The sequence below is a fragment of the Mustela nivalis genome (genome assembly GCF_964662115.1).
Source record: "Mustela nivalis genome assembly, chromosome: 18".
Taxonomy (NCBI): Eukaryota; Metazoa; Chordata; class Mammalia; order Carnivora; family Mustelidae; genus Mustela; species Mustela nivalis.
The window spans coordinates 40082546-40107280 of record NC_139037.1 but is presented as its reverse complement, the minus strand read 5'-3'; the positions used below and the strand labels follow the sequence as shown (position 1 = coordinate 40107280).

General features: G+C 44.1%; 1 protein-coding gene across 7 annotated transcripts in view; it reads left to right on the top strand.

Moving 5' to 3' along the window:
• Window positions 1–24735, top strand: part of CEP89 (centrosomal protein 89) — a 65774-nt gene that overhangs the window by 4292 nt on the left and 36747 nt on the right. For 4 of the 7 annotated variants that reach the window (XM_082708596.1, XM_082708595.1, XM_082708601.1 and 1 more), the window contains exons 3-8: window positions 3868–4026; window positions 6543–6732; window positions 15854–15956; window positions 20657–20685; window positions 22336–22375; window positions 23465–23683. In XM_082708596.1, coding sequence (XP_082564722.1) covers window positions 3868–4026; window positions 6543–6732; window positions 15854–15956; window positions 20657–20685; window positions 22336–22375; window positions 23465–23683 — 740 coding nt within the window. Of the gene's footprint in view, window positions 1–3867; window positions 4027–6542; window positions 6733–9821; window positions 9947–15126; window positions 15302–15853; window positions 15957–20656; window positions 20686–22335; window positions 22376–23464; window positions 23684–24735 lie in introns of those variants that run through there. The other 3 variants (XM_082708598.1, XM_082708599.1, XM_082708597.1) reach the window with 2 other exon arrangements.

Below are 24735 nucleotides of genomic sequence, written 5' to 3'. Positions count from 1 at the left end.
TGTGTACAAATCTTTGTTTCATACACATGCTTTCGTTTTTCTTGGATAGATACCTAGGAGTAGAATAGGTGGGTCATAGACTTGGTGTGTATTTGTTAAGTAACTGTCAAACTGTTTTCTGAAGTTTTAATTTATGTTCTGACCAGCACTGTGTGAGTTCTAGTTACATCCTCAGCAATACTTGATTTGGGCAGTAATGTGTGTGTGTGTGTGTGTGTGTGGTTTATAACTTAGTTGACATTAGTTCTAACTCATTTTTTATTGATAGGATTTTGGAAGTGGTAACAATGTATAGAGCTTGTTTGGTGAATCTCCATCTTCCTTATGCTTTCTGGGTGACCATATATTGATTTGGCGTGGCCCATTCCTTATTCCTTTGGTCCAGGCAGCTCTGTTGTACCTGGAGTCCATGCACACATCTGAAATTCCCAGATCTTTCCTTGCAGATTTCTGGATGTCTCTACCCAAGGGGGCTTACTTCTTGAAGCTCACTCCACAGATATGCTTATGAATGTAAATTTTGGACTTTCTAAGTAGTATACTTTGTAGTATAATATAGTACAGTTCTTATAGTATACTAAATAGTATACTAGTAGTGTAGTAACATCTCATTGTGGTTTTATTTCGCATTTCTTTGATACCTAAGGTTGTTGAGCATCTTTTGTGTTTATTTGCCATTTGGCTTTGGTGAAGTGTCTATTCAAATCTTGTGCCACCACTTTTGAAAACTGGGTTGTTTGTGTTCCTATTACTGTATTTTAAAAAAAGAATTTTATTTATTTATTTGATAGATCACAAATAGTCAGAGAGGCAGGCGGGGGGGCGGGGAGCAGGCCCCCCCACTGATCAGAGAGCCTGATGTGGGGCTCGATCCTAGGACCCTGAGATCATGACCTGAGCCAAAGGCAGAAGCTTTAACTCACTGAGCCACCCGGGCTCCCCCTATTACGGTATTTTGAGAAGAGTTCCTTATCTATTCTGGATACAAGTCCTTTATCAAATCTGAGATTTGCAAATATTTTCTCCCCGTATGTGGCTTGTCTTTTCATTCTCTTAACAGTGTCTTTCAAAGAGCAGAAGTTTTTAATTTTTATGAAATTTATCATAACAATTTTTTCTTTTAAGATTATGATTTCAGTATCATATATAAGAAATCTTTGCCTGACTCAAGGCTACAAAGATTTTCTCCTATATTTTCTTCTGGAAGTTTTATAGTTTTGGGCTTTATATTGTGGTCTATGATGTAATTAGAGTTTATTTTTGAATATGATGTAGGAGGCACAGATTCAAGTTGATTTTTTTGCACGTGGATATCTGGTTGTTCCAGGACCATTTGATGAAGAGGCTATTGTATTAGCTCCCTACTGTTGTGTAACAAATTACAACAAAACTTAGTGGCTTAAAGCATAAAACAGTCACATTTTTTATCCCATGTCTCATGATGCTCTTTTTAAAAAAATTATTTGGGGCGGCTGGGTGGCTCAGTGGGTTAAAGCCTCTGCCTTTGGCTCAGGTCATGATCCCAGGGTCCTGGGATCAAGCCCTGTGTCGGCCTCTCTGCTCACGAGGGGGCCTGCTTCCTCCTCTCTCTCTGCCTGCCTCTCTGCCTACTTGTGATCTCTGTCAAATAAATAAATAAAATCTTTTTTAAAAAATTAAAAAATTATTTCCTCTTTGTGTTTCATTTTGGTTGTTTTTTCTTGTTTTGCTTTTAATTTCACTAGTCCTTTCTTCTGCAATGGGTGATTTGCTGCCCGTCCCATAGAGTATAATTTTCAGATCTCAAAGCTCAAGCCTTTTTTCCCCCCCAAGTCTTTTTTAATACTCTCCCATGTTTCTACTTAGCTTTTTGAACCTATGGAATACAGTTATAACTGCCTTTTTTTTTTTTTTTTAAAGATTTCATTTATTTACCTGACAGAGCAGGAGCCCAAGCAGGGGGGTGGGAGAGGGAGAAGCAGGCTCCCTGCTTGGCTTGGCATGGGGCTCAGTCACAACCCAAGCAGAAAGCAGACGCCCAATGATTGAGCCATCCAGGCACCCCATAACTGTCTTAAAGTCCTTCTCTGCTAATTCTAACATATGCGTTCAGTTTCGAGTGGGTTTCTGTTGATTCTCTTATCATTTTGGGTCGTGTTTTTCTGTCTCTTTGCATGCCTGGTTATCTTGGATTGCATACTAGATGCTGTTGTGTCACCTTGCTGTATGCTGGATATTTTTGTATTCCTACCAATCTTCTAGAATTTTGTTCTGGGATGCATTTAAGTTCCTTGGAACCAATTTGATCTTTTAGGTCTTGTTTTTATGATTTGTGTTTTTCTGTCTCTTTGCATGCCTGGTTATCTTGGATTGCATACTAGATGCTGTTGTGTCACCTTGCTGTATGCTAGATATTTTTGTATTCCTACCAATCTTCTAGAATTTTGTTCTGGGATGCATTTAAGTTCCTTGGAACCAATTTGATCTTTTAGGTCTTGTTTTTATGATTTGTTAGGTACAGCTGAAGTAGTGCTCAGTCCTGGGTTAAGTACTCCCCACTACTGAAGCAAGACCTTTCCAAGGACTGTACTCAATGTCCTGTAGATTATAATTTTTCCCATCTGTCTGGTGGGAACAGGCATTGTCCCCAACTGTGTGTAAGCACCTGGCACCGAACCTCGAATCATTGTCGGTAGTTCTTCCAGCCTTGTATAGTTTCCTCACATTCGTGCACTGAGGAATGTTTTGCTGAACACTCAGGGGGCTCTCTACAGATTTCCGGAGCTCTCTCTGTTCAGCTCTCTCCTTTCCGGTCCTCTGTCCTGCAAATATCCACTGTGCTGTTCCTGGACACTCAGTTCTGTCTCCATAGCTCAGGAGGTCCACCTGACCCACTGTGCCATGACCTGGAAATTCTCTGAGGTAGTAAGCTGACACAGTTGTAAATCTGTTGCTTTGTTTTGCTTTTTCAAGTGGGAGTATAAATTTATTACTCTGTCTTTCCAGTATTAGAGTTTTGAATAATTTGCATGTTTTTAAAAATGCCTTTTAAAATCATTTATATCTTTTTTGGGGGGCACCAGGGTGGCATAGTCAGTTAAGTATCCAGCTCTTGGTTTCAGTGCAGGTCCTGATCTTACGGTCTTGAGAGCCTGGCTCAGGCCCCACACTCAGCATGGAGTTTGCTCAAGATTCTCTCTCCCTCTGCCCCCCAACTCATGCACGCGCGCATGCTCTCTCTCTTGCTAAAATAAATAAATGCATATCTTTAAAAAATAATTTAAAAATAAAATTTTTGTATTTTTTATATTTCCCATTTTTGCCCCCCATTCTGATCTTTTATTTTAAAAGGAAACTACTTAAAAAAAAAAAAAAAAACAGGACGCCTGGGTGGGTCAGTTGGTTAAGCAGCTGCCTTCGGCTCAGGTCATGATCCCAGCATCCTGGAATCGAGTCCCACATCTGGCTTCTTGCTCGGCGGGGAGCCTACTTCTCCCTCTGCCTCTGCTGCCACTCGGCCTGCCTGTGCGCGTGCTCTTTCTTTCTCTCTCTGGCAAATAAATAAATAAAATCTTTAAAAAAAAAAAAATAAGGAAACTACTTGAATAGAGACTGCTTAGATTGGAGACCTGGACCCATCTCCTTAATAGGAAATCTTGGACAAGTCATTTATATTTTAGGAAAAAATGGAGATGGCAGTAATATGCATCCATTCAGTTGGTGTGATAATGAAATGAGGCATATAACAGCCAGCGGGCTCGTAGTCAGTGGGGATACACTGCATGCAAATGGAGCAGAAGGTCACCCTTCAGTAATTCTCATGACCTGTCGTTCAGCCTTCAGCTTGCTGGTTGTGTCTCACCTTTTCCCTGGCATGTGTTTGTCTAGATCTGCTCTGGCTGCAGTCATCCTAGCAACAACGCTGACCAGCCGGACTGTCGCCATTCCTCAGCCTCGCCAGAGATCCCTGTCTGAGAGTGACACGACCTGCGTCGAAAAGGACAGTTTCATCGAGCCCTATGCCACCACCTCTGAGCTGAGGCTTCGGTGAGGACCCTGTCGCTGGCTCTGCTGCATCTCTGACGGAGGCGCCCCAGCTCACATGTGCATGCATGCGTGTGTGCGTGCGTGCGTGTGCCTGTGACTAGAGTTAGTACTCAGGTTTTCATCATCAGGGTTAAAGGGACGCTGTCCTGGGACACTGATTGTTTTTGACTCCTCTCAGAATTCTCTCTTGGGTGGCGCTTGTGAAAGCCCTGGGTATTTTCCTGGCTGCACAGAGCCAGCGAGTTCAGGACAGCCTTCAGCCCCTCACGGGACTGTCCCGTATCACCACCTAGATGCGAGAGCTGTCACCCACCACCTCTTGTGTGGCCTTCTCTGAACATTGCTGCTGATTTTACCTTCTTTGGCACCTACTTTACAACCTTTTCTCTTCTTTCACATCATGTGCTCTGTTGCTTGAGCTGGGTGACTGCCGACATCCGGCTGGGCGGTCAGCAAGGTTTCCTCGTCAGGAAGCGAGCACTGGCAGCAGAGCTGAGGAAGGTATAGGGAGTGCCTGGGAGCGGCTCAGGAGCTTGGGGGAAATGGTCAATGTGGGGCTCGGATGAGCTATCAGGACAGAAGAGGGGCTGGGGCACTTGGTGAGGTGGGCAGTCATTCAAGATGGCCTGGAGGAGTAGGCAGAGGCCAGCCTGGTGATACCTTTGGTGGCCCATTCTGAGGTTTGGTCCTCCCCACCCCCTTCTGCTAGCAGCACCACGAAGACACTGAGGTTTGAAGGGCTTATGGAGTAGGGTTGGGGGGACACATGACTAGATTTACCTTTTATCTGTCATGTTTATTCAGTTTTGTTTTTTGAGGGCTTTTTTGTGGGTTGTTTTTTTTTTTTTTTTTTTTTGGCATACCTTTTTATGCAGTAAGATGTGTCAGTCTTTGTAGTTTCGGACATTGTGAAATCTAGAAAGGCCTTCCCTATTCTTTTTTTTTTTTTTTAAATTAACATATAATGTATTATTAGCCCCAGAGGTACAGGTCTGTGAATCGCCAGGCTGGCCTTCCCTATTCTGTGAATGCTCGCTTATTTCCTTCTAGGACATGTTAATATTTTTGGTTTTCACATTTTAATCTTGACTTCATTCTGAGATGTCTGAATATAGCCTGTTTTCGTCATAAGAATTTCACTTTAGCTGGATTAGAATTTAAAGATGAGGAAATGATCTTAAACTTCATTAGAAAGAATAGCAGATAAGACCATCAGAGGAAATCCAGAGAGTTTTGACTTGGGGGACGGCTGGATTAGCCACGTCATACTTAAAATGCGTAGTTGAAGTAGTGTAAACAGTGGGACTGCTGTACAGAGAGGTGCGTGTGGATGCCCTGAGGGAAACTGGGGTTTGCATGCCGGGTGATGGTTTCATAAAGACCACTTCACAGAGCAAAGGGGAAGGAAGGGATTCGACAGTATAGTGCTTAGCAGTGGTAGAAAAAAAATCTGCTTCCAGCCTTGCCTAGTTCAAATACCAAACAAATTCCTATTTAAATGAAAGGAATTTGTTCCTTTCATTTATGAAATGAAATTTATGTGTATGTTTGTATTTATGTGTATGAACATATGCATAAATAAGAGCAGGCAATCCTATATTCAGTGTTACCAAACTTCTGAGGCAGATGCCTGCAGTGCCCTTCTAAGCTAAGAATTTAGAAGGTAAGAAAGTGTTTTTTAATGATCTGTATGTTAAAAAGGAAATTTACATAGCCACAGTTGAATTAATAGAATAGGAAAAATACAGTAAATACAAAGTTGTGAGTTTTGTAGGTAAATATAGATTAATTATAGATTAAATTTGAATTGAAATAGACCTGTTAGAAGCAAAGTGGATCAGTAGACAAAGGGCATGAAGAGACAGTTCACCACACAATTACTGCACACAAACAAATGGAAATATATTGTTTTGGTAAGAAATGCAAGATTTATACATGAGATTTAAGTTCTTGTGCCAAGTTTTAGAAAACTGTTACTAATAGAGTCATTATTGTAGCTGATTGGTGAAATGATTTTGTGTAGTATGCCTGTAGACCCCAAAAGAGTCATACCATTTAACTCAGCACTTTACTGTACAGTTATCTGGTTTATAAGATGGATCCTAAATACAGAAGAGATTATTTGCCTGTAGATGTTCATTACAGAACGATTTGTAACAATGATCATGGGGGGGACTTAAGTACAGGAAGTAGCTGACTAAACTGGTATACCTATTTGGGGCTTACCTTTAACATTTTGACTTTAAATATGTGTTACCAATGAGGCAAACTGTGTATGTAGGCAGTGATAGGAACTAGAAAAGCCTACGTTAAGAGGCTTGTGTTACAATGCAGAAAGAAATGCTGAGTGTACAAGGAGATGGGATTGTGGATGACTTAATCCTTTAGCTTCTGTATGTTTTGTAAGGGGGTTGTAATCATTTTATGGCGGGGACTTGGAGGTGGGTCCATATACCGATGTGAAGTGTTCGGGGCTTTGCCTGTTTGTTTATTTTGCTCCCGACCTTTTAATGCAGACCAAATTGGCAGAATGAGACAGGAAGAAGATCTTCTTTGCCATCCTTTGAAACTCTGGGCTCCAGGGAGGAAGAGGAGGACACGGACGCACAGCTGTCGTCTGGCTGTGACGAATCGGAGGATGTCAGCGCTCCCAAAGCAGAGGGAAGTCTCAGTGCTGCCGTGTATGCTGTGCCCCACAGAAACCAGGTGTGGCTCACATTCCAGAACATCTTCTGCACCCTGTTAGCTTACTGTAAAATTGTGTAGAGTGCACCAGTAAGGATTTTCTTTTTTCTCTTCTGCCTTTAACGACTTTTGTCTGGAGGCTGATTTTCTGAACACAGTCTCACATTTTTTTATCTGGTCAGGCAACAGATTTCAGACTCTTTCCTTTATTGTTCAAAGACAGGGTCTTCAGAGAAAAGGTAAACATCCTCACATTCTCAATGTAGATTTCCAGCCAGTGCTAAGTAAACCCACTCTTTCCTCTGGCCCCCAAGGCTACTCTTTTCCTGTCACTTTTCCAGTGTCAAAATGCATGTTGCAACCCTTCTTCAAATGCATGCCCGACAAGAGGAATGTCATCATTCACCTTGGTAGTAGCTGACACTCTTTGAGCACTTACCATACGGGAGCCTCTGTTGCAAGCTCTTCCGTGCAGTTAGCCCCCACTGCCTCGGTGAGGTAGGTTGCATTTACGACCCCATCATGAGGGAGGAACCGTGGTACAGCGAGGCTGATGGAGCCCATTCCTCCACCGCTGCCTGAGCTTCTCAGTTTCAATTCCACGCTCCCAGGGTTTGGGAAACTGGATAATGCTGTTTCTTTAATGGCAAAAGACAGCACCATAATTTCTTTTTCTTTTCTCTCTCTCAGTGTCACTACAACATGTGTTACAGTGACTGTATATACAGACTTGCAGCATCAAATGATATTCAGATTGTATTTCTATTGAGTACCCCCTCCTGTATGGAATCAAACATTCAGTGGTCCTATGGAGCTTAGTTTGAGGAGTCCTTCTGTGAGTGTTTTAGGAACTAACCATCCATCACTTTGTAACACATGCAGACTGTGGCAAGCAGAGTGAGGTTTCTCTACAACAGGGAGGCTGGAGCAGGTATATAGCAGCCGAGCCCGGAGCAGGTTCTGCCGCGGGCCCAGGGGAAGTCTCTCTGCCCCACAGTCTGCATACTTTCTGGCCAGTATTTTACACTGAGGTTACAGACAGAGCTGTTTATCACTCAACTGTTTATCACTCAACTTTGGAAGTAAAGCTTGCTACCCCATTTCTCGTAGAAGAAAGAGTGTCTAGTGACAGAAACAATCTCCTTTGTCATTAGCAGAATACATATTTTGTTTTGTAGACATGTCTGTCATGGTGTCTTCAGGACCCATATGCAGTTGGGAAATTTTGTTTTAGTATAAAATGTGAAAAGTAGAACAAGACAGCTAACAATATTGTTGAGGTTCTAGAGGGATCATCTAATGCTGATGTTGGCCGGTGCAGGGGTGGGGGTGAGCTGGTACTACCACTTTGGAAAACTGTCTGACATTTCAGTTTCTAGTAAAGTTGAACATCTATATTTTCTTTTTTTTTTTTTTTTTTAAAGATTTTATTTATTTATTTGACAGAGAGAAATCACAAGTAGATGGAGAGGCAGGCAGAGAGAGAGAGAGAGGGAAGCAGGCTCCCTGCTGAGCAGAGAGCCCGATGCGGGACTCGATCCCAGGACCCTGAGATCATGACCTGAGCTGAAGGCAGCGGCTTAACCCACTGAGCCACCCAGGCGCCCCGAACATCTATATTTTCTATAACCCAGCAAGAAAACACACGGAAAAGTAGAAAGTAATATAACACATTGCTATTCTCATTCTCCAGAATGAGCGAGTATTGACAGCTTATCTTTTCTTGTTTCAGATTCTTTAAAAAGAAATTATAGTTAGGATTGAAATCTTTGTCTCCTTCCCTGGAAGACCATTTGGTTTTGGATTTGGAATACATTTTAGAAGTCTGTGTTTTTATTCTCCTACTACAAATAAGTGCCAGCAAACAAATAGAGTACAATTTTTTTTTTTTTTTAATGTAAATAGGTCATCACAGTGACCCATTCATTCTACCTCTTGGCTTTTTTCACTTAGCAGTGCAGTTTTGAGATGAATTCACATTAACTTTTTTATCTGCACGCCTACTGATGAACATTTGGGTTATTTCCTCGCACATTTGGTCCACACACTTAAGTGTGCTGGGTCATGCCAGATGTTGCCAGATTCTTCTCCAAAGCGGCTTTTGTCCTTTTGCCTTCCCACTAGCCACGTATGCATGCCAGTCACCGCATTTCTGTTCGTCCCAGCCAAAAGGAGTGCCGTCCCTATGCAACCCAGGACCCAGAGGTGGACTTCTAGGAACTGATTGCATTTGGAAGGGCTTATCGAGTCTGTACCTTGTCCTGGCCACTGCAGATGGCATGAATGAAAGGGCGCTTTAAGCTGGAAAGGGATTTCAGTTTCCCACAGCCTTACCATCAGGTTTTTGGGGGGTAGAGGTGGTGAAAAGGTTATGGGGTGATGCAAGAGGTGGAGGAAGGCACATTGACATTTTCTGAGCCTTTAACATAGGCTAAGCAGCTTATATGTACCATCTCATTTACTGCACACCCTCGGGGTTAAGTGTGTGAAGAAACAGGGTAAGTGACTTGGCCAAGGTTGTTACCCATCCAGCCATCAGGGGCAGAGGCAGGATTCAGTCCAGGGCAGCCAAGTTTCTCTGTTTAGAATTAAAATTTGCGTTCATCGTCCTTTTACCTGTTGAGACTATTTCTTAGACATAAAGCTTTCTTTGAAACTGACCAAATATTCTCAAATTGATAAGATTAAAGTATATACCTTTGGGGAAAATGAGTGTGTGGAGCCAGTGAAAATGCTATTTAATCGCTCAATGGCAACAGCTCTGAAGGAGGTAGTGCCTGAGGGGTACATTTAAGGTCAAAAAGTAAACTTGCCTTCTCTATATTTACTATAGACATTCTTTAATCGGGGGTAAATAATTTATAATTTTTTTCTACTACCTTTAAAGTAAACAATTTTCAAAACTAGAAAGATAAGGAAACAGAGCAACCCAAATCAGGCGATTTGGATTTAAATCTATACCTCATGCCTCTCTCTGTGTTTCAGGGTAGTTGGGCAAACATTTTCATGTGAAATGTGCACCCGCCCAGAAATGGCCTAACATGGAAAGGAAGTCTTGTTTTCAGCAGTTTTCTTATTGGTGTCACCCCAAAAGTAAGGCTGGAGGGGAAGTGGTGGGCGTGAATTTGTGTCCAGTTCCCATGAAGCTAGCGTCCAGTGGACAGAACAGTGCCATGGGCATTCAGAGACCTGGGTTCAAGTCCCTGCTTCTTGACTTCCCAGCAGTATGGCTTGGGTAAGTCAGATAACCTCTCTGCACCCATAAAGGACTATGTTAAGGAGGACACTCTGGGTAGGTCAGTAATTCAACATACAGTTATTGAGCATGCAGCGAGGACCAGGCATGGTGCTGGGTGCTGGAGAAGCTGCATAAAACAAAGTCTGCAGTCACACGGTCACCAGTTAGCCAATCACAATTATAATAAATGTTACAAAGGAAGGTTATATAGCATGGCATGAGACCGTGTCAGCAGCGGGGGATGTAACTTTTCTGAAGGGATTGTGGAGAGAGACAGCAAAGGGATGGAAAGAAGCTCCAGCCCCCTTGCATTACCCTTTGAGGTCACTTGATTCTTCTGTATGGCACCTTGGTAGGGTTGTTCATTATCCTTTGCAGTTCAGTAACTTCACCAGAATTCACTGCGGTGTGTGTTGTTATCTGTCCTTTCTTCCTGAAATTTAGTTTGATATTTAATTCTGCAGACACAGATTTTCATCTCCCTTTTTTGTTTTCAGGGCGCATTTCCTTCCCTATTTTGTTTTATCGTTGACTAAGCTTATCTATTTATTCTCCTTTGGGAACACTTACGCATTTGTCGGCTGTCCTTTGTCTTCCATGTCTGTTCTATTTTCTATAACCACTTGTCCCTCTTTTTTCTTTGCAGTGTCACTTTCTGGCATTTGCTCTGTATACCCTCCTTTCTTTGTCACTGTGTTATTGCTTCTAGTATAGCTTTTATCTTCTCTGTAGTGATTTCACTTTTCCTTTTGGTTTTTAGTTTTACCGATTTACTTTCCACATCTTTTGTTGGCTTGTTGCTTTTCTTGGTCTTCTGTATCTCTCCTTTGGGTTCTAGATGTCAATCTGTGCCATCCTTCATTTCATGTAGGGAATAGAAGCTGGATTCCAGACAGTAAAGGTGGGCTGTCCACTGGTGTCTCCTTTAGCTTCTTCTCGCCTTGCTTCTGCTGTGTGGGAATGACTTTGCTTTTCCCCCATCAGAACGTCACTGTGGACCTTTATAACTGTGACACATTGTGGTTTTTCAAGGATCAGCATGCCTGAAGTCTGAAGAGGTGTGGCAGCTTTGGCTTCTCTCTCCATTCCAAATTTCATCACTTTGTTAGCTGTTTTCTGCCATTGACTAAGCTTTCTCCCCCCACCCCCATTCTTTTGGTTGCTTTCAGTAGATTTTAAGGGAAGAGAGTGTAGTGTAAATGCCTTATTACTATATTTGAACAGAATTCATGAATGTTACCAAAGCTCTCCTGTCCTCATTCTTGCTATTGTTGTGTTTGTGGATTTGCAGGGTATCTTGTTACAAAGTGCCATGCATTTGCCCACTTGTCCGTGTGGGCATCCAGCCAAGAGACTGGTATTTGAGGGTCTGCCATGTGCTTGGATGGAGACCCAGAGAGGAACAGGTCATGCTGGGGTAAACCAGTGCTCTCTAGAATTTTCTGGAGGCCAAGAGATAGCAGACATTCTTCTGCTGCTGCTCTTGAGGATTAGGAATGTCCCCTTTCTGTCTCCATAGTTTTCAATTTATTTAAATTTATCTTTCTGTTACACAGGTAATGCATGAATATTTCTTACAAAAGCTTTGGATAGTGCATGTAAAGTGCAAGCTTGTCCTGAAACCTGCTGTTCCTTCCAGTCCTCCTCTTCTCTCCAGGAGAAGCCTCTGTGGTCGCTTTGACATCTGTGTTGGGTTTTTTGTTTTTGTTTTTTTAGCTGCAAAAATGAAATAAACATAAGGTCTAAATAATAGACCTCTAACTCTCTGACCTAAAAAAGTCAAAAGGCAGGAGACTCCAATATTGTTTCAGCTGCTATCAAAGACTGGTGCCTGAGATCCCCTTGGCCTCCCCCTCCTCATGGTCACCACTGGGTGCAGCTGGTCCTGATCCCAGAGCAGAAAGGAAGAAGTGGGGCAGGGGCCTTCTCATTATGCTGCTCTGTATTTATTAGGGAGAACATTTTTTTCCGGAAGCTTCCCAGCGGGAGTCTCATTGGTCATGTGGCCACCCCTTGACTAGTCACTGGCCAAGGATTCCCATGGTTCATTGCCTGGGGCTGAGTCCATTTGCACCAAACAAAATCAGAGATCTCTTAGCAAGGGAGAAAGGAGGGCACCGATTACTGACTGGGCAGGCAGTGTAGGGGGCCTGCTGTGGTGTGATTCCTGCGGGCTCTGTGTTTGCACATGAATGTCCAGGTACAGATAGACATACCCTCTTCAGTTTCTGTGCATGGAGGTTATTGACTCTGCTCCACAAGTTCTGGCTCCTCGGTAGGAGGCTCACCCCCTTCAGAAGCAGTAGAAAGCCAGGATAGCAACAGGGGCACCAAGTTGTCATTCCAGCCAATATGCAGAAGCCACCGAGAGAATGAGCTCTGCCATCTTCCAGTAGGAAACATGAATCCCCAAACCCTTAGTCAAGCATTGTGTTAGACGTCTGGAGGTCCTTCTGCCTTGCACAGCAGAACTGCCCCTTCCAGAGTTAGTTCTTGGGAGCACTTGACTGGCTCAGTCGGTTGAGCATATGACTCTTGATCTCTGGGTCATGAGTTTGAGCCCCATGTTGGGCATGGAGCCTACTTTAAATAAAAAAACAAAACAAAACAAAAATACAAAACCAGAAAACCAGACTTCGTTCTTGGTTCACTGCAAATTCTTAACCACACGCTTGCCTTGACCTTGCCTCCAGGTGGAGTTAGCTGGACCTTCCTGTTGTTTACCTCTAATGACCCTAGAATGCATCTGGGGTGGGGTTCCTATCTTAGTATCATTGATGGGAGGAGAGGCTTCGGAGAAGGTGGCTACAGCCCAGGGACTGGGCCCTGTGTCATTCCGGTTAATCTCTGCTGGAGGCCAGGGGATAGTGGGGACTCCACCCAGATAATTCATTTCCCAGCAGCCTCTGGAAGCTGCAAGCTTCCTTGCTGTGTTGGCAGGTTTTCTCCTCCAAGGAATGTCAGAAGGCTTCTGACATCGCTGATCACTGGTGTGTGTTTTTGAACTTCATATGCCTGAAATCCCAGAACAAGTGTTTCTTTGCATCCAACCACATTGTTAGGTGTCTACAGGTTTACAACTGTATCTTCCTGGTAAATTGGATATTTTGTCACTATTAAGTGAACCTTTTAACATTTGTTTTGTATGACATTTTCCATGTTTCTTCTGTTTGATATTTGTACGGTCTGGTTTTTTCCCATCCTTTAACTTCAACCTTTCTCTATCCTCCGGCTTATCTGTGTCTTGTAAAGAGCATATTGTTTTTTAAAACAAGTTCACAGAGATATAATTCACACACCATGCTACTTCTCCATTTATCACTGTAACAGATAGTTTTCTTAGTGAACTGGGTTTGACAAACCTTTCCTTTGTCTTTTTATTGAAGCATTTAGTCCTTTAAGTATATTTAAGGTATATGTGGATATATTTGAATTTAACCTTGTCATCTTCAATTTTTCTATTTCTCCCCTTATTCTTTTTTTTTCCTTCGGTCTTTCTTTGAATTGATGATTTTTTCAGTTTGTTTTCTTTCCCTCTACTAGGTTGCAAATTATACCCTTCTTCCCCCTAAAATTACCCTAATGATTATAGCATGTACATTCTCCTCTCTAAAATCTGGGGTGCTAGACCACCCAGGAAGAGCGTGAAGGAGCCTGGCACAGGTGCCGCAGGCACGTGAGGACAGGCCATTCCCAGCATCTCTGATGTCCACGCTGTGGCTGGTTTGGCCTACTTCTTCCTTCCATTTCCTCAATACCCAGATAGGTTTTGTTAGCATTAACAAGGTAATTTTTATAATCAGAACTATCTGGCATTTAAAAAAATGTTTTAAATTCAAACTCGTTCTTTTTTAAAAAGTTTTTTTATTTTTTCAAGATTTTATTTGTTTGAGAGAGACAGAGATAGCGAGAGAGAGTGCATGAACAAGGAGGAGAGGGAGAAGCAGGCTCCCCATGAGCAGCGAGCCCTATGCAGGGCTTGATCCCAGGACCCTGGGATCATGACCCAAGTTGTAACCAGGTGCTCAACTGACTGAGCCACCCAGGCACCCTGAATTCAAACTTTTAAATAGAAGGGTTTGGGGGTGCCTGAGTGGCTCAGTGGGTTAAAGCCTCTGCCTTCGGCTTAGGTCATGATCCCAGGGCTCTCTGCTGGGCGGGGAGCCTGTTTCCTCCTCTCTCTCTCTCTCTCTCTCCCCCTGCCTCTCTGCCTACTTGTGATCTCTGCTTGTCAAATAAATGAAAATAAAATCTTTAAAAAAAAAAAAAGAAGAAGGGTTTTTAGGTTTTATGGTCACAAATTCTTTAGGCTTATTAATCAGTGTATTAACTATAGACAGAGGTACATAGACCATAAATGTACAGCTCAATGAAATTTTATAAAGCAGCGCCTCCCTACTGATTAAAAAGAAAAATGGCATTACTAGTACCCCAGAAGGTTCCCTTTGTGACAGAGAAGAGGTCACTGCTTCCCGGAGTTCACCACCACCCTGACTCCCAGAGCTGATCAGCTCATGAAAGATCACCTTAGTTTTGCCTACTCTGAAAACTGTAGTTTTAGTCAGGACATCCTGTATGGTTTGGAGCATTTGAGGGTCTTCAGTTGTGTGTCGCAGTGCTTGGTTCACTGTCCGTACTGACAGTATCCCGCTGTGCAGTCTGGCTGTTCGGGGACTAACTTGTTTTGCTGATGATGGACACTGGCTTGTCACTCTTCAGCACACCACCGCCGTAGACAGCTGTGCACACGCATGTATTCCGGTGGGCCCGTACGGCATCTAGACACTGCTGTGTGGCACAGCTACTGTCTAGGACCCATGTGGTTTCAGCCTTCACCCTTGGAGACTAGCAGAGAGTGATAGTGGAGGCCCCATGGCACTTTCCCATTTCCTTGATGGGAGTCACTTAACTGATCTTTGGCACGGCGAACCAGGCAGTTGGTTCCCAGGAGATAAAAGCTAAGAAGTCATTTCCTGTTTCTTCCTTCAGAAGCTCAATAGAGTGGGAGACCTGTGTGCCCTCCTGAGTGGGGTCACCCCTGGAGACCTGTTCTCAGAGCCCGGTGGGCCTAATAGCCCTAGCTCTCGGCTCTATAATGCCCCTTTTGGTGGACATCTTGCCAGTCGGCGCTGGCACTTCTTTGTCAGTTTTGATAACAGCCCTCCCCTTTCCCACAGTGCAGCGAAGCCCGCGGCTGGTCACGTAAGCAAGACTTCACTGAGGAGTCAGGAGGAGAAGGGACAGCAGCGCAGAGCGTGCCAGTCATGGCTTATTGTACCGGGCCTGGTTCACTGGTCTTCCCCTCACCCAGCCTCTGTTGCCAGTAGACTGTCTCCGACTCCTCCCACGGAGGTCTGTAAGGGACAGCTCTGCAGCCCTGCCACCATTCAGGATACCTACGTAGGACACCCTCACAGACAGTGGCGGGGAGGCTTCCGCTCCCTCAGGAAACTACATGTACAGAGAACCCACGCAGCCAGCAAACTTAGCAGACCCAACGGCAGACCTCGAGCCCACACAGTGACCTGGATGAGGCTTCTCCCGGGGCAGCTCACCAGTTCTCGGCCCATGTAGTGATGACTAACATGGCGTCAGTACCTGGTTAGAGTCATCCTAGGTGCTGTGCGGAGTGGGCGAGACACAGCCCCCTTTCCTGGCTGCTTCCTGGAGGGAGTGAGGGAGGCAGCTGGCCCGGGTGGTGTGGGTGGGATGCCAAGTTCTCCGTGCTTGGATGGCACTGCCTGAGGGACCTGAGGTTTCATCCAGCCCTGCTGGATGTGCTCCTTTTGTGTCAGTGGCAGGTGACCATGGAGGAGGTATGGAATAAGACATTTGAGTTTGACCGGAGGAAATTTGATACAGAGAGCGCTTACCACATGTTCTTTTGTCTTTTGTAACAAAAAGGTTGCATTGTCACGTGGGGTGGACAGTGAAGATGATGAAAATAGTTCTAAGCAGGATGGGTTTCCAGGCTTGCTTCTCACAACACAACATACACAAGAAAAAGGTAAGAAAAAAAGTTTAATACCAAAGCATTTTTTGGCAATAAATATTGGTTAATTTTTTGGACATAAGGCCATCGTACCTCTGCCCCATGGTTCTGTGATTGTAAGTGGGAATATTCCTGAGTTCTGTTTTCACTGGAGACAAGTTAGTCGATGGCCACTTGCCTGGATGTTAGGCCGTCTTTAACGTATCAGGTGCTTCCTTTGGAGTCCATTCTGTCCATTCTGTCAGCTGTGAGAGGACACATGGCGGGGAGGGTTAAGGCTCAGGCTTTACGTTCTACGCACTCCTTTCCTGCGGCTCCAGAACAGCTTTCCGTTTCCTAAGGGGGGCTTCCATGTACAGGTGAGAAGAAACCTGTCACACTGTGGGCACTAACAGCTGCTTTGTCGGGACCCTCAGAGTTCCTCAGGATCATGGGGACTGATTGGGAAACAATCCCAGCCCCCTAATACCTGGTCCAGAAAACAGTAGCTGGTTAGGTGGCATGTTTTATCCCTGTGGGAAAATCTATATGAATATTAAATTTGTGTTAAAAAATATATCTCTTCTTTAATTATAGAGGTAATACTTTAAAAAAAAAAAAAACCTGAAATGTAGAAATACATAAATGCACATAATTGTACTGCCATAGATAATCTTGACAATTTAGAATGTATGCAGGCGAAACCTACACATCATTTTGTTACCTGCCTCTTCTCTTAAACACACCGTGAATATCTCTCTGTGTTTATTCATGTCCATCCATTTTCTAACGTCTGTGCCGCCTCTGGCCTGGTATGTTACTGTGAGACAGAATCCAGTCCGGAGACAGAAAGCAAGCACATGGTGATCTCAGCAGGGAAAGTTTAATGTAAAGAATCATCAACTATCACAGGGTTGCCTGCAAAGGAGAAGACAGTGGTAACAGAGAGAGGGAAGAGCTACTTCCGTACAGTTAATGCACATGTAGGGCGCCCAAGGGGAGAAACACATTTGGAGAGTCACTCAAGGCCCAGATGGACACCTGGGGATGCTGTCGCTGTGGCCCACTGGCTAGTGAGAACGTTAGCTGTGTCGTGCTAACAGAACTCACTAGAAAGCCGCCCTCTCCAGAGGAGTGCCAGAAGAAGCCACCCAGGGGGAAGTGCTGACTGGCCACTTTTAAGGGAAGGAGGGAGGGAGCAGAAAGAACAGAGAGAGGGATGGAGACAGCCCTGGAATGAGGCACCCAGACCCCTTCCTCCTCTGTGTCTCTGGCCCCCTCTGCTGACGAAGCTCATCGTTGCGCCCCTGGCAAAGTGCAGGGGGTGCAGGTCCACCGGTGGGCAGTGGGGTGGAGTGCAGCTGAGAGGCACAGGGTTGGGGAGGGGCTCCTGCAGTGGTTTTTCTTTGTGGTGGGCATTAAAAGCCTCTGGACACCTGTGAAAAAGGCCCCACACCAGCCGCAAATTCTAATGCAGTGACTCTAGGCCGGGGCCCAAGGTCTGTGTTCTTATCAAGCACTTCAGAAAGTGTGACACAGGTGATCCTTGGACAGCACCACAGAGTCTGCAGCTTTTAGTGGTTCCGCTCTTGGCTCTGTCATTTCCAGGTAACGAGAGGTGTGGCTACCTTACCTAACCCCGCTTGTGCTCAGTCTGACTGCACCTTTCTTTGGATTCTTAACAGGGATTAAACTCCGTCATAGTGGGAAGTACAGTACGGTCCAGAAATGCGGGTTGATAAGTCTTGTCTAGAGGTCAGAGCTGGGAAGCTCTGTGAGCCACGTGTGCCCTCCTAGCAGTGAGCACCCAGGAAGACCAGATGCCCAAGTGCCTTCCTCTGATCCCACCCGTGCCCTTCCACACATTGTGCTTAGTCTTTCTTTTCCATAGCCTAGTTTGTCAAAAGACAGCTCTCCACATACCTCCTCCCTTCCCTCATCTTGACAGCATCTCTCCTCAACACACTGCACTTTGGTTGGCTCTGTCTCCGTGACTCCCCTAAGCCGCTGACCCACGTCCTGTCAGACACAGAGGGTGGTGTTCTGGCTTCATCGTATGTGGCTTCCCAGGAGCCGTCCACACAGAAGATTTCTCCTGGTATCTTAAAATTCATCTCTCCCCTGGCTTCATGACATCTCGTGTTCCTTGTCTTCTCTTGCCTCTTGGGGTAACCCTTCTTCATCTCCTTTGCAGGCTCATCTCCCTCTCCCTGCCCAGTCTATGTTGGGGTCTCCCAAGACCAGTGTAGGCCCTTTGCTGTTCTAAACAGTCACGCTGATCCCTGCTTCCAGTACCCTTTGTTGTGTGTTATGCAGTATGGGTACATATGGAATGCCCACTGTCTCTTGCTGTGGTAGCAGCCAGAGCAGTCTTGTCAAAACACGAAGTAGCGGGCGCGCCTGGGTGGCTCAGTGGGTTAAGCCGCTGCCTTCGGCTCAGGTCATGATCTCAGGGTCCTGGGATCGAGTCTCGCATCGGGCTCTCTGCTCAGCAGGGAGCCTGCTTCCTCCTCTCTCTCTCTGCTTGCCTCTCTGCCTATTTGTGATCTCTCTCTGTCAAATAAATAAATAAAATCTTTAAAAAAAAAAAACAAAAAACACGAAGTAGCATCTAGTAGTGTTGCTGTGTGCTCCCCACGATGGGCCTTCACGCCCTTTTTACTTAGATCTCTTCACTGGTTTCCCATAGCCTAAGAGATCTGCTGTGCCTGCCTCTGCTGGCCATTCTGCAGCCACACGGGTTCTCTTACTTCTTCAACTGCATGATGTTCCCTTCGGCCACAGGGCCTTTGCACATACTACTCTCGCTTCCTACCAGCTAATATCTATTACATATGAAGGAGGTGGAAGGAGGGGTTGTGTGTTTGATTTTTTTATGTTTTATATGTTCATATATATCTCAAAGGAAACACCCAGTTGATAACCATGGTTACTCTTGAGAGGGGAAAGTTTCAGAGGATTATGATCATGGGGAAGTTTTGATTTATCTGTATTATTAGTATTTTTGATAGCAGAACTGTGCTCATAAGGCGTGGCTTTTCTTTGAGGATGGGAGTAGTGTCTAACATGGCATATGGTACATAGGAAGCCCAGGGTAGGAGACTTTTGCTGTAATTTGAATAGTTTATACCACTTGCCTGGCAGACTGTAAAAATGAGAAGGATAAGGAGTCGAAATGTTTTTGAGAAATGATCAGTGAGAAAACAGGAAATAAAATATATACCCAGAGCCCAATGTACTGTACATACATTAAGTACCAAAGTGAACTTGGGTGATGCCAATTCTGGCTGTTTTTTCTGAAAAGTTGGTGACTAAGATACAATAGAGATGATGATTTTTCTTCAGGAAAATAGGTGAATTGTCCTTTTTAAAACGTTTATCATGGCACCTTTCAAACATACAAAAGTAGAGAAAATGTTCGACAAAACTCCCACATAGCTGCTACCCACCCTCTACAGCTGGTAGCATTTTGCCATTCTTCTTCATGAATCCTCTACCCTTCCCCAGTTTTGTCTGGTGAAAAATTTAATGGGGCAGTCATCCAAGACTTCATTAAATATGAAGACAGTAGGTCTGATGCAGCATTGGAAGTTACCAAAGCAAGACTATTGCAATAGTTATTAAAAATGCAAAATCTTTTTGTAACAGTTTAAACATTTGTTCATCAGAGGCTCACCTACTATGTGCCAGAGAAGACAGAGCCACGGGCCCCTCCACTCACATTCCAGTTGCAAGGGAGGACATGCATATGGGGGACTGTAGTCTGGGGTGCTGAGGTGGATGGCAGAAACAGCACAAAGACCAGGAGAGTGGTCAACATTGGCAGCCAGAGAAGGCAGCAGGTAGAGGAGACTTTGTTAGGCTGGATTCGGAATGACAAGGCGGAATTTCATTGGGTACGCCAGTCTAGACTGCCCCAGGACATTTGATTAGACATTTAGTTACAGATGGTGGGGGCAAGGTGACATTTTGGTCAAAAATAATTTCTTCAGTGATTATCATTCAAGTGTTGGTAATTGTAGTGAACCAGGAAGTAGATGTTCAATCTTTTATGTATCTTTAGGCATTTTTGTCTGTTTCTGATTTCTCTTGGCTTTTGCATATTTGTTTCTAATTTATTTCCATCCAGTTAGTTCTGCTCTGTAAATTGACTAGAAACTAACAACAACCAACGTTTCACTATGACAGAGGGCACAAGGCACTCTAGGACATAAAACTACCCTCCTTAGGGAGTACCTTCATCCCGAATGTGTATTTGTAAATGGAGGGTAACTGAGCGAGATTTATTTGCTTTTGTATCGCCAAGGTGGTTTGCTTCAAGGAACAACTATTTGTCTGACCAGGTCAGATGCTACTTCCAGGCAGAGAGGAGTGGGACCTCAGCACATCTGGGGAATAACGGGTTGTACATGTGGGGCACATTTGGGCAGTACAGGATAGGGTCATGTTGGTAAGGCAGGGAGGGCTCAGAGTTATTCCCAAGGATTTGGCCCTGGTTCTGTAATCATGGGAGCCACTGGAGGTACTCCCAGATTAACAGAAGAGAGATGAGCAATTCAGTCTGGCCCCTGCCTTGTCTGGACCAGCTTGCTGTGAAACCTTGCAAAGGCTGTCCCTACCCTGGGGCTTGCTCAGCTCATCGGTAGGAGGGAAGTTCCTATGATCATGCTCTTCTGAGTTGTCAGATGTTTTTATCTGCTTTAAAACAGTTTTCCTTTCTCTCTTTTTTTAATCAGATGATAAATATTCTGTTCTGAACTTAAAGGTAAGATTCATTTTTTAAAAACCAATTTTCTCAACAAATAGCATTTCTGCCATAATTTTAAAAATTTTGTGTGATTTGTTGTGTGCGGGGGGCATCTAGCTGTAAGAGTCCTTTCCCATTAAATGTTTTTTTAAAATACTTTTGAGGGGCAGCTGGGTGGCAAAGTTGATTAAGCATCTGACACTTATTTTGGCTCAGGTCATGATCTTGGGGTGTGAGATTGAGCCCTGCTTGGGCTCTGAGCTAAGCATGGAGTTTGCTTAAAATTCTCTTCCTCTTCTGCTCTTACCCACCCCCCGCCCAGTTGCTTGTGTGTGTGCATGCATGTCCACGCTTTCTCTCTCTCTCGCTCTAAAAAAAAAATACTTCTGAAACATGAAGAAACTCAGATTTTCTGTAGTTTAAAAATGACTATAAAAAAATAACTGTAATGCACTGATTGGTTAGAAATCACATATATAGGGGCGCCTGGGTGGCTCAGTGGGTTAAAGCCTCTGCCTTCAGCTCAGGTCATAATCTCAGGGTCCTGGGATTGAGCCCCGCATCGAGCTCTCTGCTCATCGGGGAGCCTGCTTCCTCCTCTCTCTCTCTGCCTGCCTCTCTGCCTACTTGTGATCTATGTCTGTCAAATAAATAAATAAAATCTTAAAAAAAAAATCAGAATGAATGCAGAATGAATAGACTAACAAATTTGCAAATGTGGAAATAGTTTTTTTCCTCCTTTTTTGCAAACATGGAAATAGTTTTAACTTAAGTTTTAATGCTGCGATGCCATAGGAATTTCAAAATTAAAGATTTCTTAGCAGAGTTCATTTGTAGCCTTATCTACTTTGTCACCAAAAATTAGAAACTTAATATCAGATTGATGTGTAATGGCAAAATGAACAAGGTGTAATGGAAAAATGAACAAAAGTTCAAAGCCTTCCCTTTAACTTTTGGGTTTGAAAAGAAAGATCATATTCTTTTCTCAACACTTGGAAATGTGCTTCTCTATGGTGTAGGGTGTTTTTTTGTTTTGTTTTGGGTTTTTTTGCCTATCCCAAGGAAGAAAAGCCCAGTTAGTCTGCCCCGTGCATCTCTGCTGGGCACCTGCAGTCCTGTCTTTTGCTTCCGAAACAGCCTGCCCCTGACAGCCTGCCCCTCTTGAGACCTATGTGTGAAAACACAGTAGCTGAACTCAAGGGCAAAAAGTCAGGAAGATAGGGCACCTGGGTGGCTCAGTTGTTGAGCTTCTGCCTTCTGCTCAGGTCATGATCCCGGGGTCCTGGGATTGAGCCCTGCATCCAGCTCCCTGCTCACTGGGCAGCCTGCTTCTCCCTCTCCCACTCCCCCTGCTTGTGTCCCCTCTCTCGCTGTGTCTCTCTCTGTCAAATAATAAATAAATAAAACCTTAAAAAAAAAGAAGAAGAAAGCTTGACCAGGACTTCTTTTAGTGCCTAAGAGAAGTCACCAGAAGGGCAAGTTTCAATTAAAAGAAACAATGGATATTAGAGTTCCTAAAGTTAAAGCAGACTAAGAGGTACAAGAGCCAAAGTGCAGAGAAAAAAGTATAATTAAGTATTTGATATACACTGACCCAGCTGCTCATACCAGTTTCCTTTTAGAAGATGCTAGCACTTGTAAATCATTACTCTTGATTTTCTTCCCCAGGATGAAAAGCCATTATGTGAGAAGCCTCCACCCTCCCCAGGTATTTGCCTTTTGAATTTAATTGTGATGAAAAGCTTCTAATTTGGGAGAATGCCCAGAATCATCATGTCTAAAATAAAGGTCACTTTTTCCCCCTGTAAAGACTGTTGCTTCTTTCCCGTTACTGAAATTGGGAAGAGGGGGCACCTGCGGGACTTCCACATTTGCTCTAAAAGAGAGGGTCTAAATGTTCAGACAGTGAACGTGAACGGTGTCCCCATGGGATGTGCTCAGACACTGGGAGGCCAGTGTCTGCAAAAGGGGGCTACTCAGTGTTCCCAGCACCTGCCAGGCCCATGCCGGGGAGCATGCCCACCTTTTCTTGCTTACCTCTCCTGGCATATTTTAAGCCATAGCTTCCATCTTAAATCCTATCTCAAATGTTTTCTTTGTGGGACATCTCCGAGTTCCGCTCTTGTTTTCAGTAGAGATGTGGATGTACTCATTTCTTCAACTACCATTTCATGTCCTAGGGATTGGATATGATGTAGCAGGGGCCAGGGAGGCTATTTGGAGCCACCGGTCCTTCCGCTAGTCCTTGCCTGCCCCCTGCCCCAGGGTTTGGGCGAGTCCCCTGTCCGGAGCCATCAGCCCTCCTGCCCTGGGGTTGAGCCTGTGAGTCCTTCTCTTCATCTGTCCCTTCCTTTCTGCCCCTACTCTAGCAGTCCTCCAGACTGGCTTCCCTGCGTCTGGGCTGGTCCTCATTCCCATTCACTTTCTTAACTGCTGGCTTCAGGGGCTCATCTGAGAGGAGGACTCTTCCTTTTCACAGCTCTGCTTGAAAGCCTTTTCTGGTTCCTGGTGGCTTGCATAACAAAATCTCCGTGTTCCATATTATAGTGTGTAAGCACCTCCCTGGGCTCCTGCCTCTCCCTCAGCCACCTCTTTCCCTGTGGCTTCTTGTATGTAGCCTCAGCAGACCAGCTACCCTCTCCCATACAAGCCATGCTCCTCACCACAGGGACCGAAGGACCTAGCACAAGGCCTGACCTGAAGGTGACTTGTGTGGTGGTTTTTTAAATACAATCTCATAATTTTGAGGTAAAATTGTAAACATCAATATTTAAAAACAACTTCTCTACCTTTCCAGATGTAACTGGTAGAACACGGCAAAGATGTATGGAAATAACCAAAGAAAAGTTCAAGGAATTGAAAGAAGAAAATGTGCTTCTAAGTGGTGCAAACCAAACCCTTACTCTTGAACTTGACCTAATAAAACAAGCGATGAAAGAACTACAGTTAAAACTGAAAAGAACAGAAAAAGAAAACCGAAAGTTGAAAGAGGCTGAGAAAACATCTCCTCAGGAAGGTGGGGACAACAGTTCTTTTATTAAAGGAACAAGGAAGAATTCACCAATTTTCGTATTTTGTTCCCAGCTATCAGGACAGCTAGTATTTTAGGTTGTAAAGTTTGCTTATGTTAATGTTGATACTATATTATAATACTTAAGGTTCTTTCATTAATATCCTTGTTCAAATTTGATTTTGTCTGCTACATCATTATTATGCTAAAGAAATTCCAATACTTCTTTTGGTTCTTTATGCTTAGCTTAGTATCTTACATACATTTCCTATCAGTTTTTTATCTGCATGAACAGCATATAAGAGTACCTCTTCGTGAGCTTGAGCCCTACATCGAGCTCTGTGCTCTGTTTGGAGTCTGCTTGAGATTCTCTGTCTCTCTGCCCCCCCCATACTCTCTCTCTAAAGTATATGAATGTATCTTTTGAAAAGTGCCTCTTTCTCCACATACTTAGCAGTGATGAGGATTACATTTTTCTTACTAATTTGACAAACAAAAAGGTCAGGGAGGAAATCCCATTTTAATTTTATTTGTATTTTACTATCGATGAGCTTGAGTATTTTTTTTTCATATCTTTGCAGGTCATTTTTTTTTTCTCTTTCATAAATTTTTCCATTTTAAATTGAGATACTGGGATGCCTGGGTGGCTCTGTCTTTTAAGCATCTGCCTTCAGCTCAGGTCATGATCCCAGGGTCCTGGGATCGAGTTCTGAGTCAGGTTCCTTGCTCAGTGGAAGTCTGCTTCTCACTCTGCCTGCTGCCTTCCATGCTTGTGCTCTCTCTTTTTCTCTGACAAATAAATAAAAGTCTTTAAAAAAACAAAAGATGTTTAAAAAAAAAGAAAAGGGGGGTGCCTGGGTGGCTCAGTGGTTTAAGCCTCTGCCTTCGGCTCGGGTCATGATCTCAGGGTCCTGGGATGGAGCCCCACATCGGGCTCTCTGCTCAGCAGGGAGCCTGCTTCCCTTCCTCTCTCTCTCTGCCTGCCTCTCTGCCTACTTGTGATCTCTGTCAAATAAATAAATAAAATCTTTAAAAAAAAAAAAAAGAAAAGAAAAGAA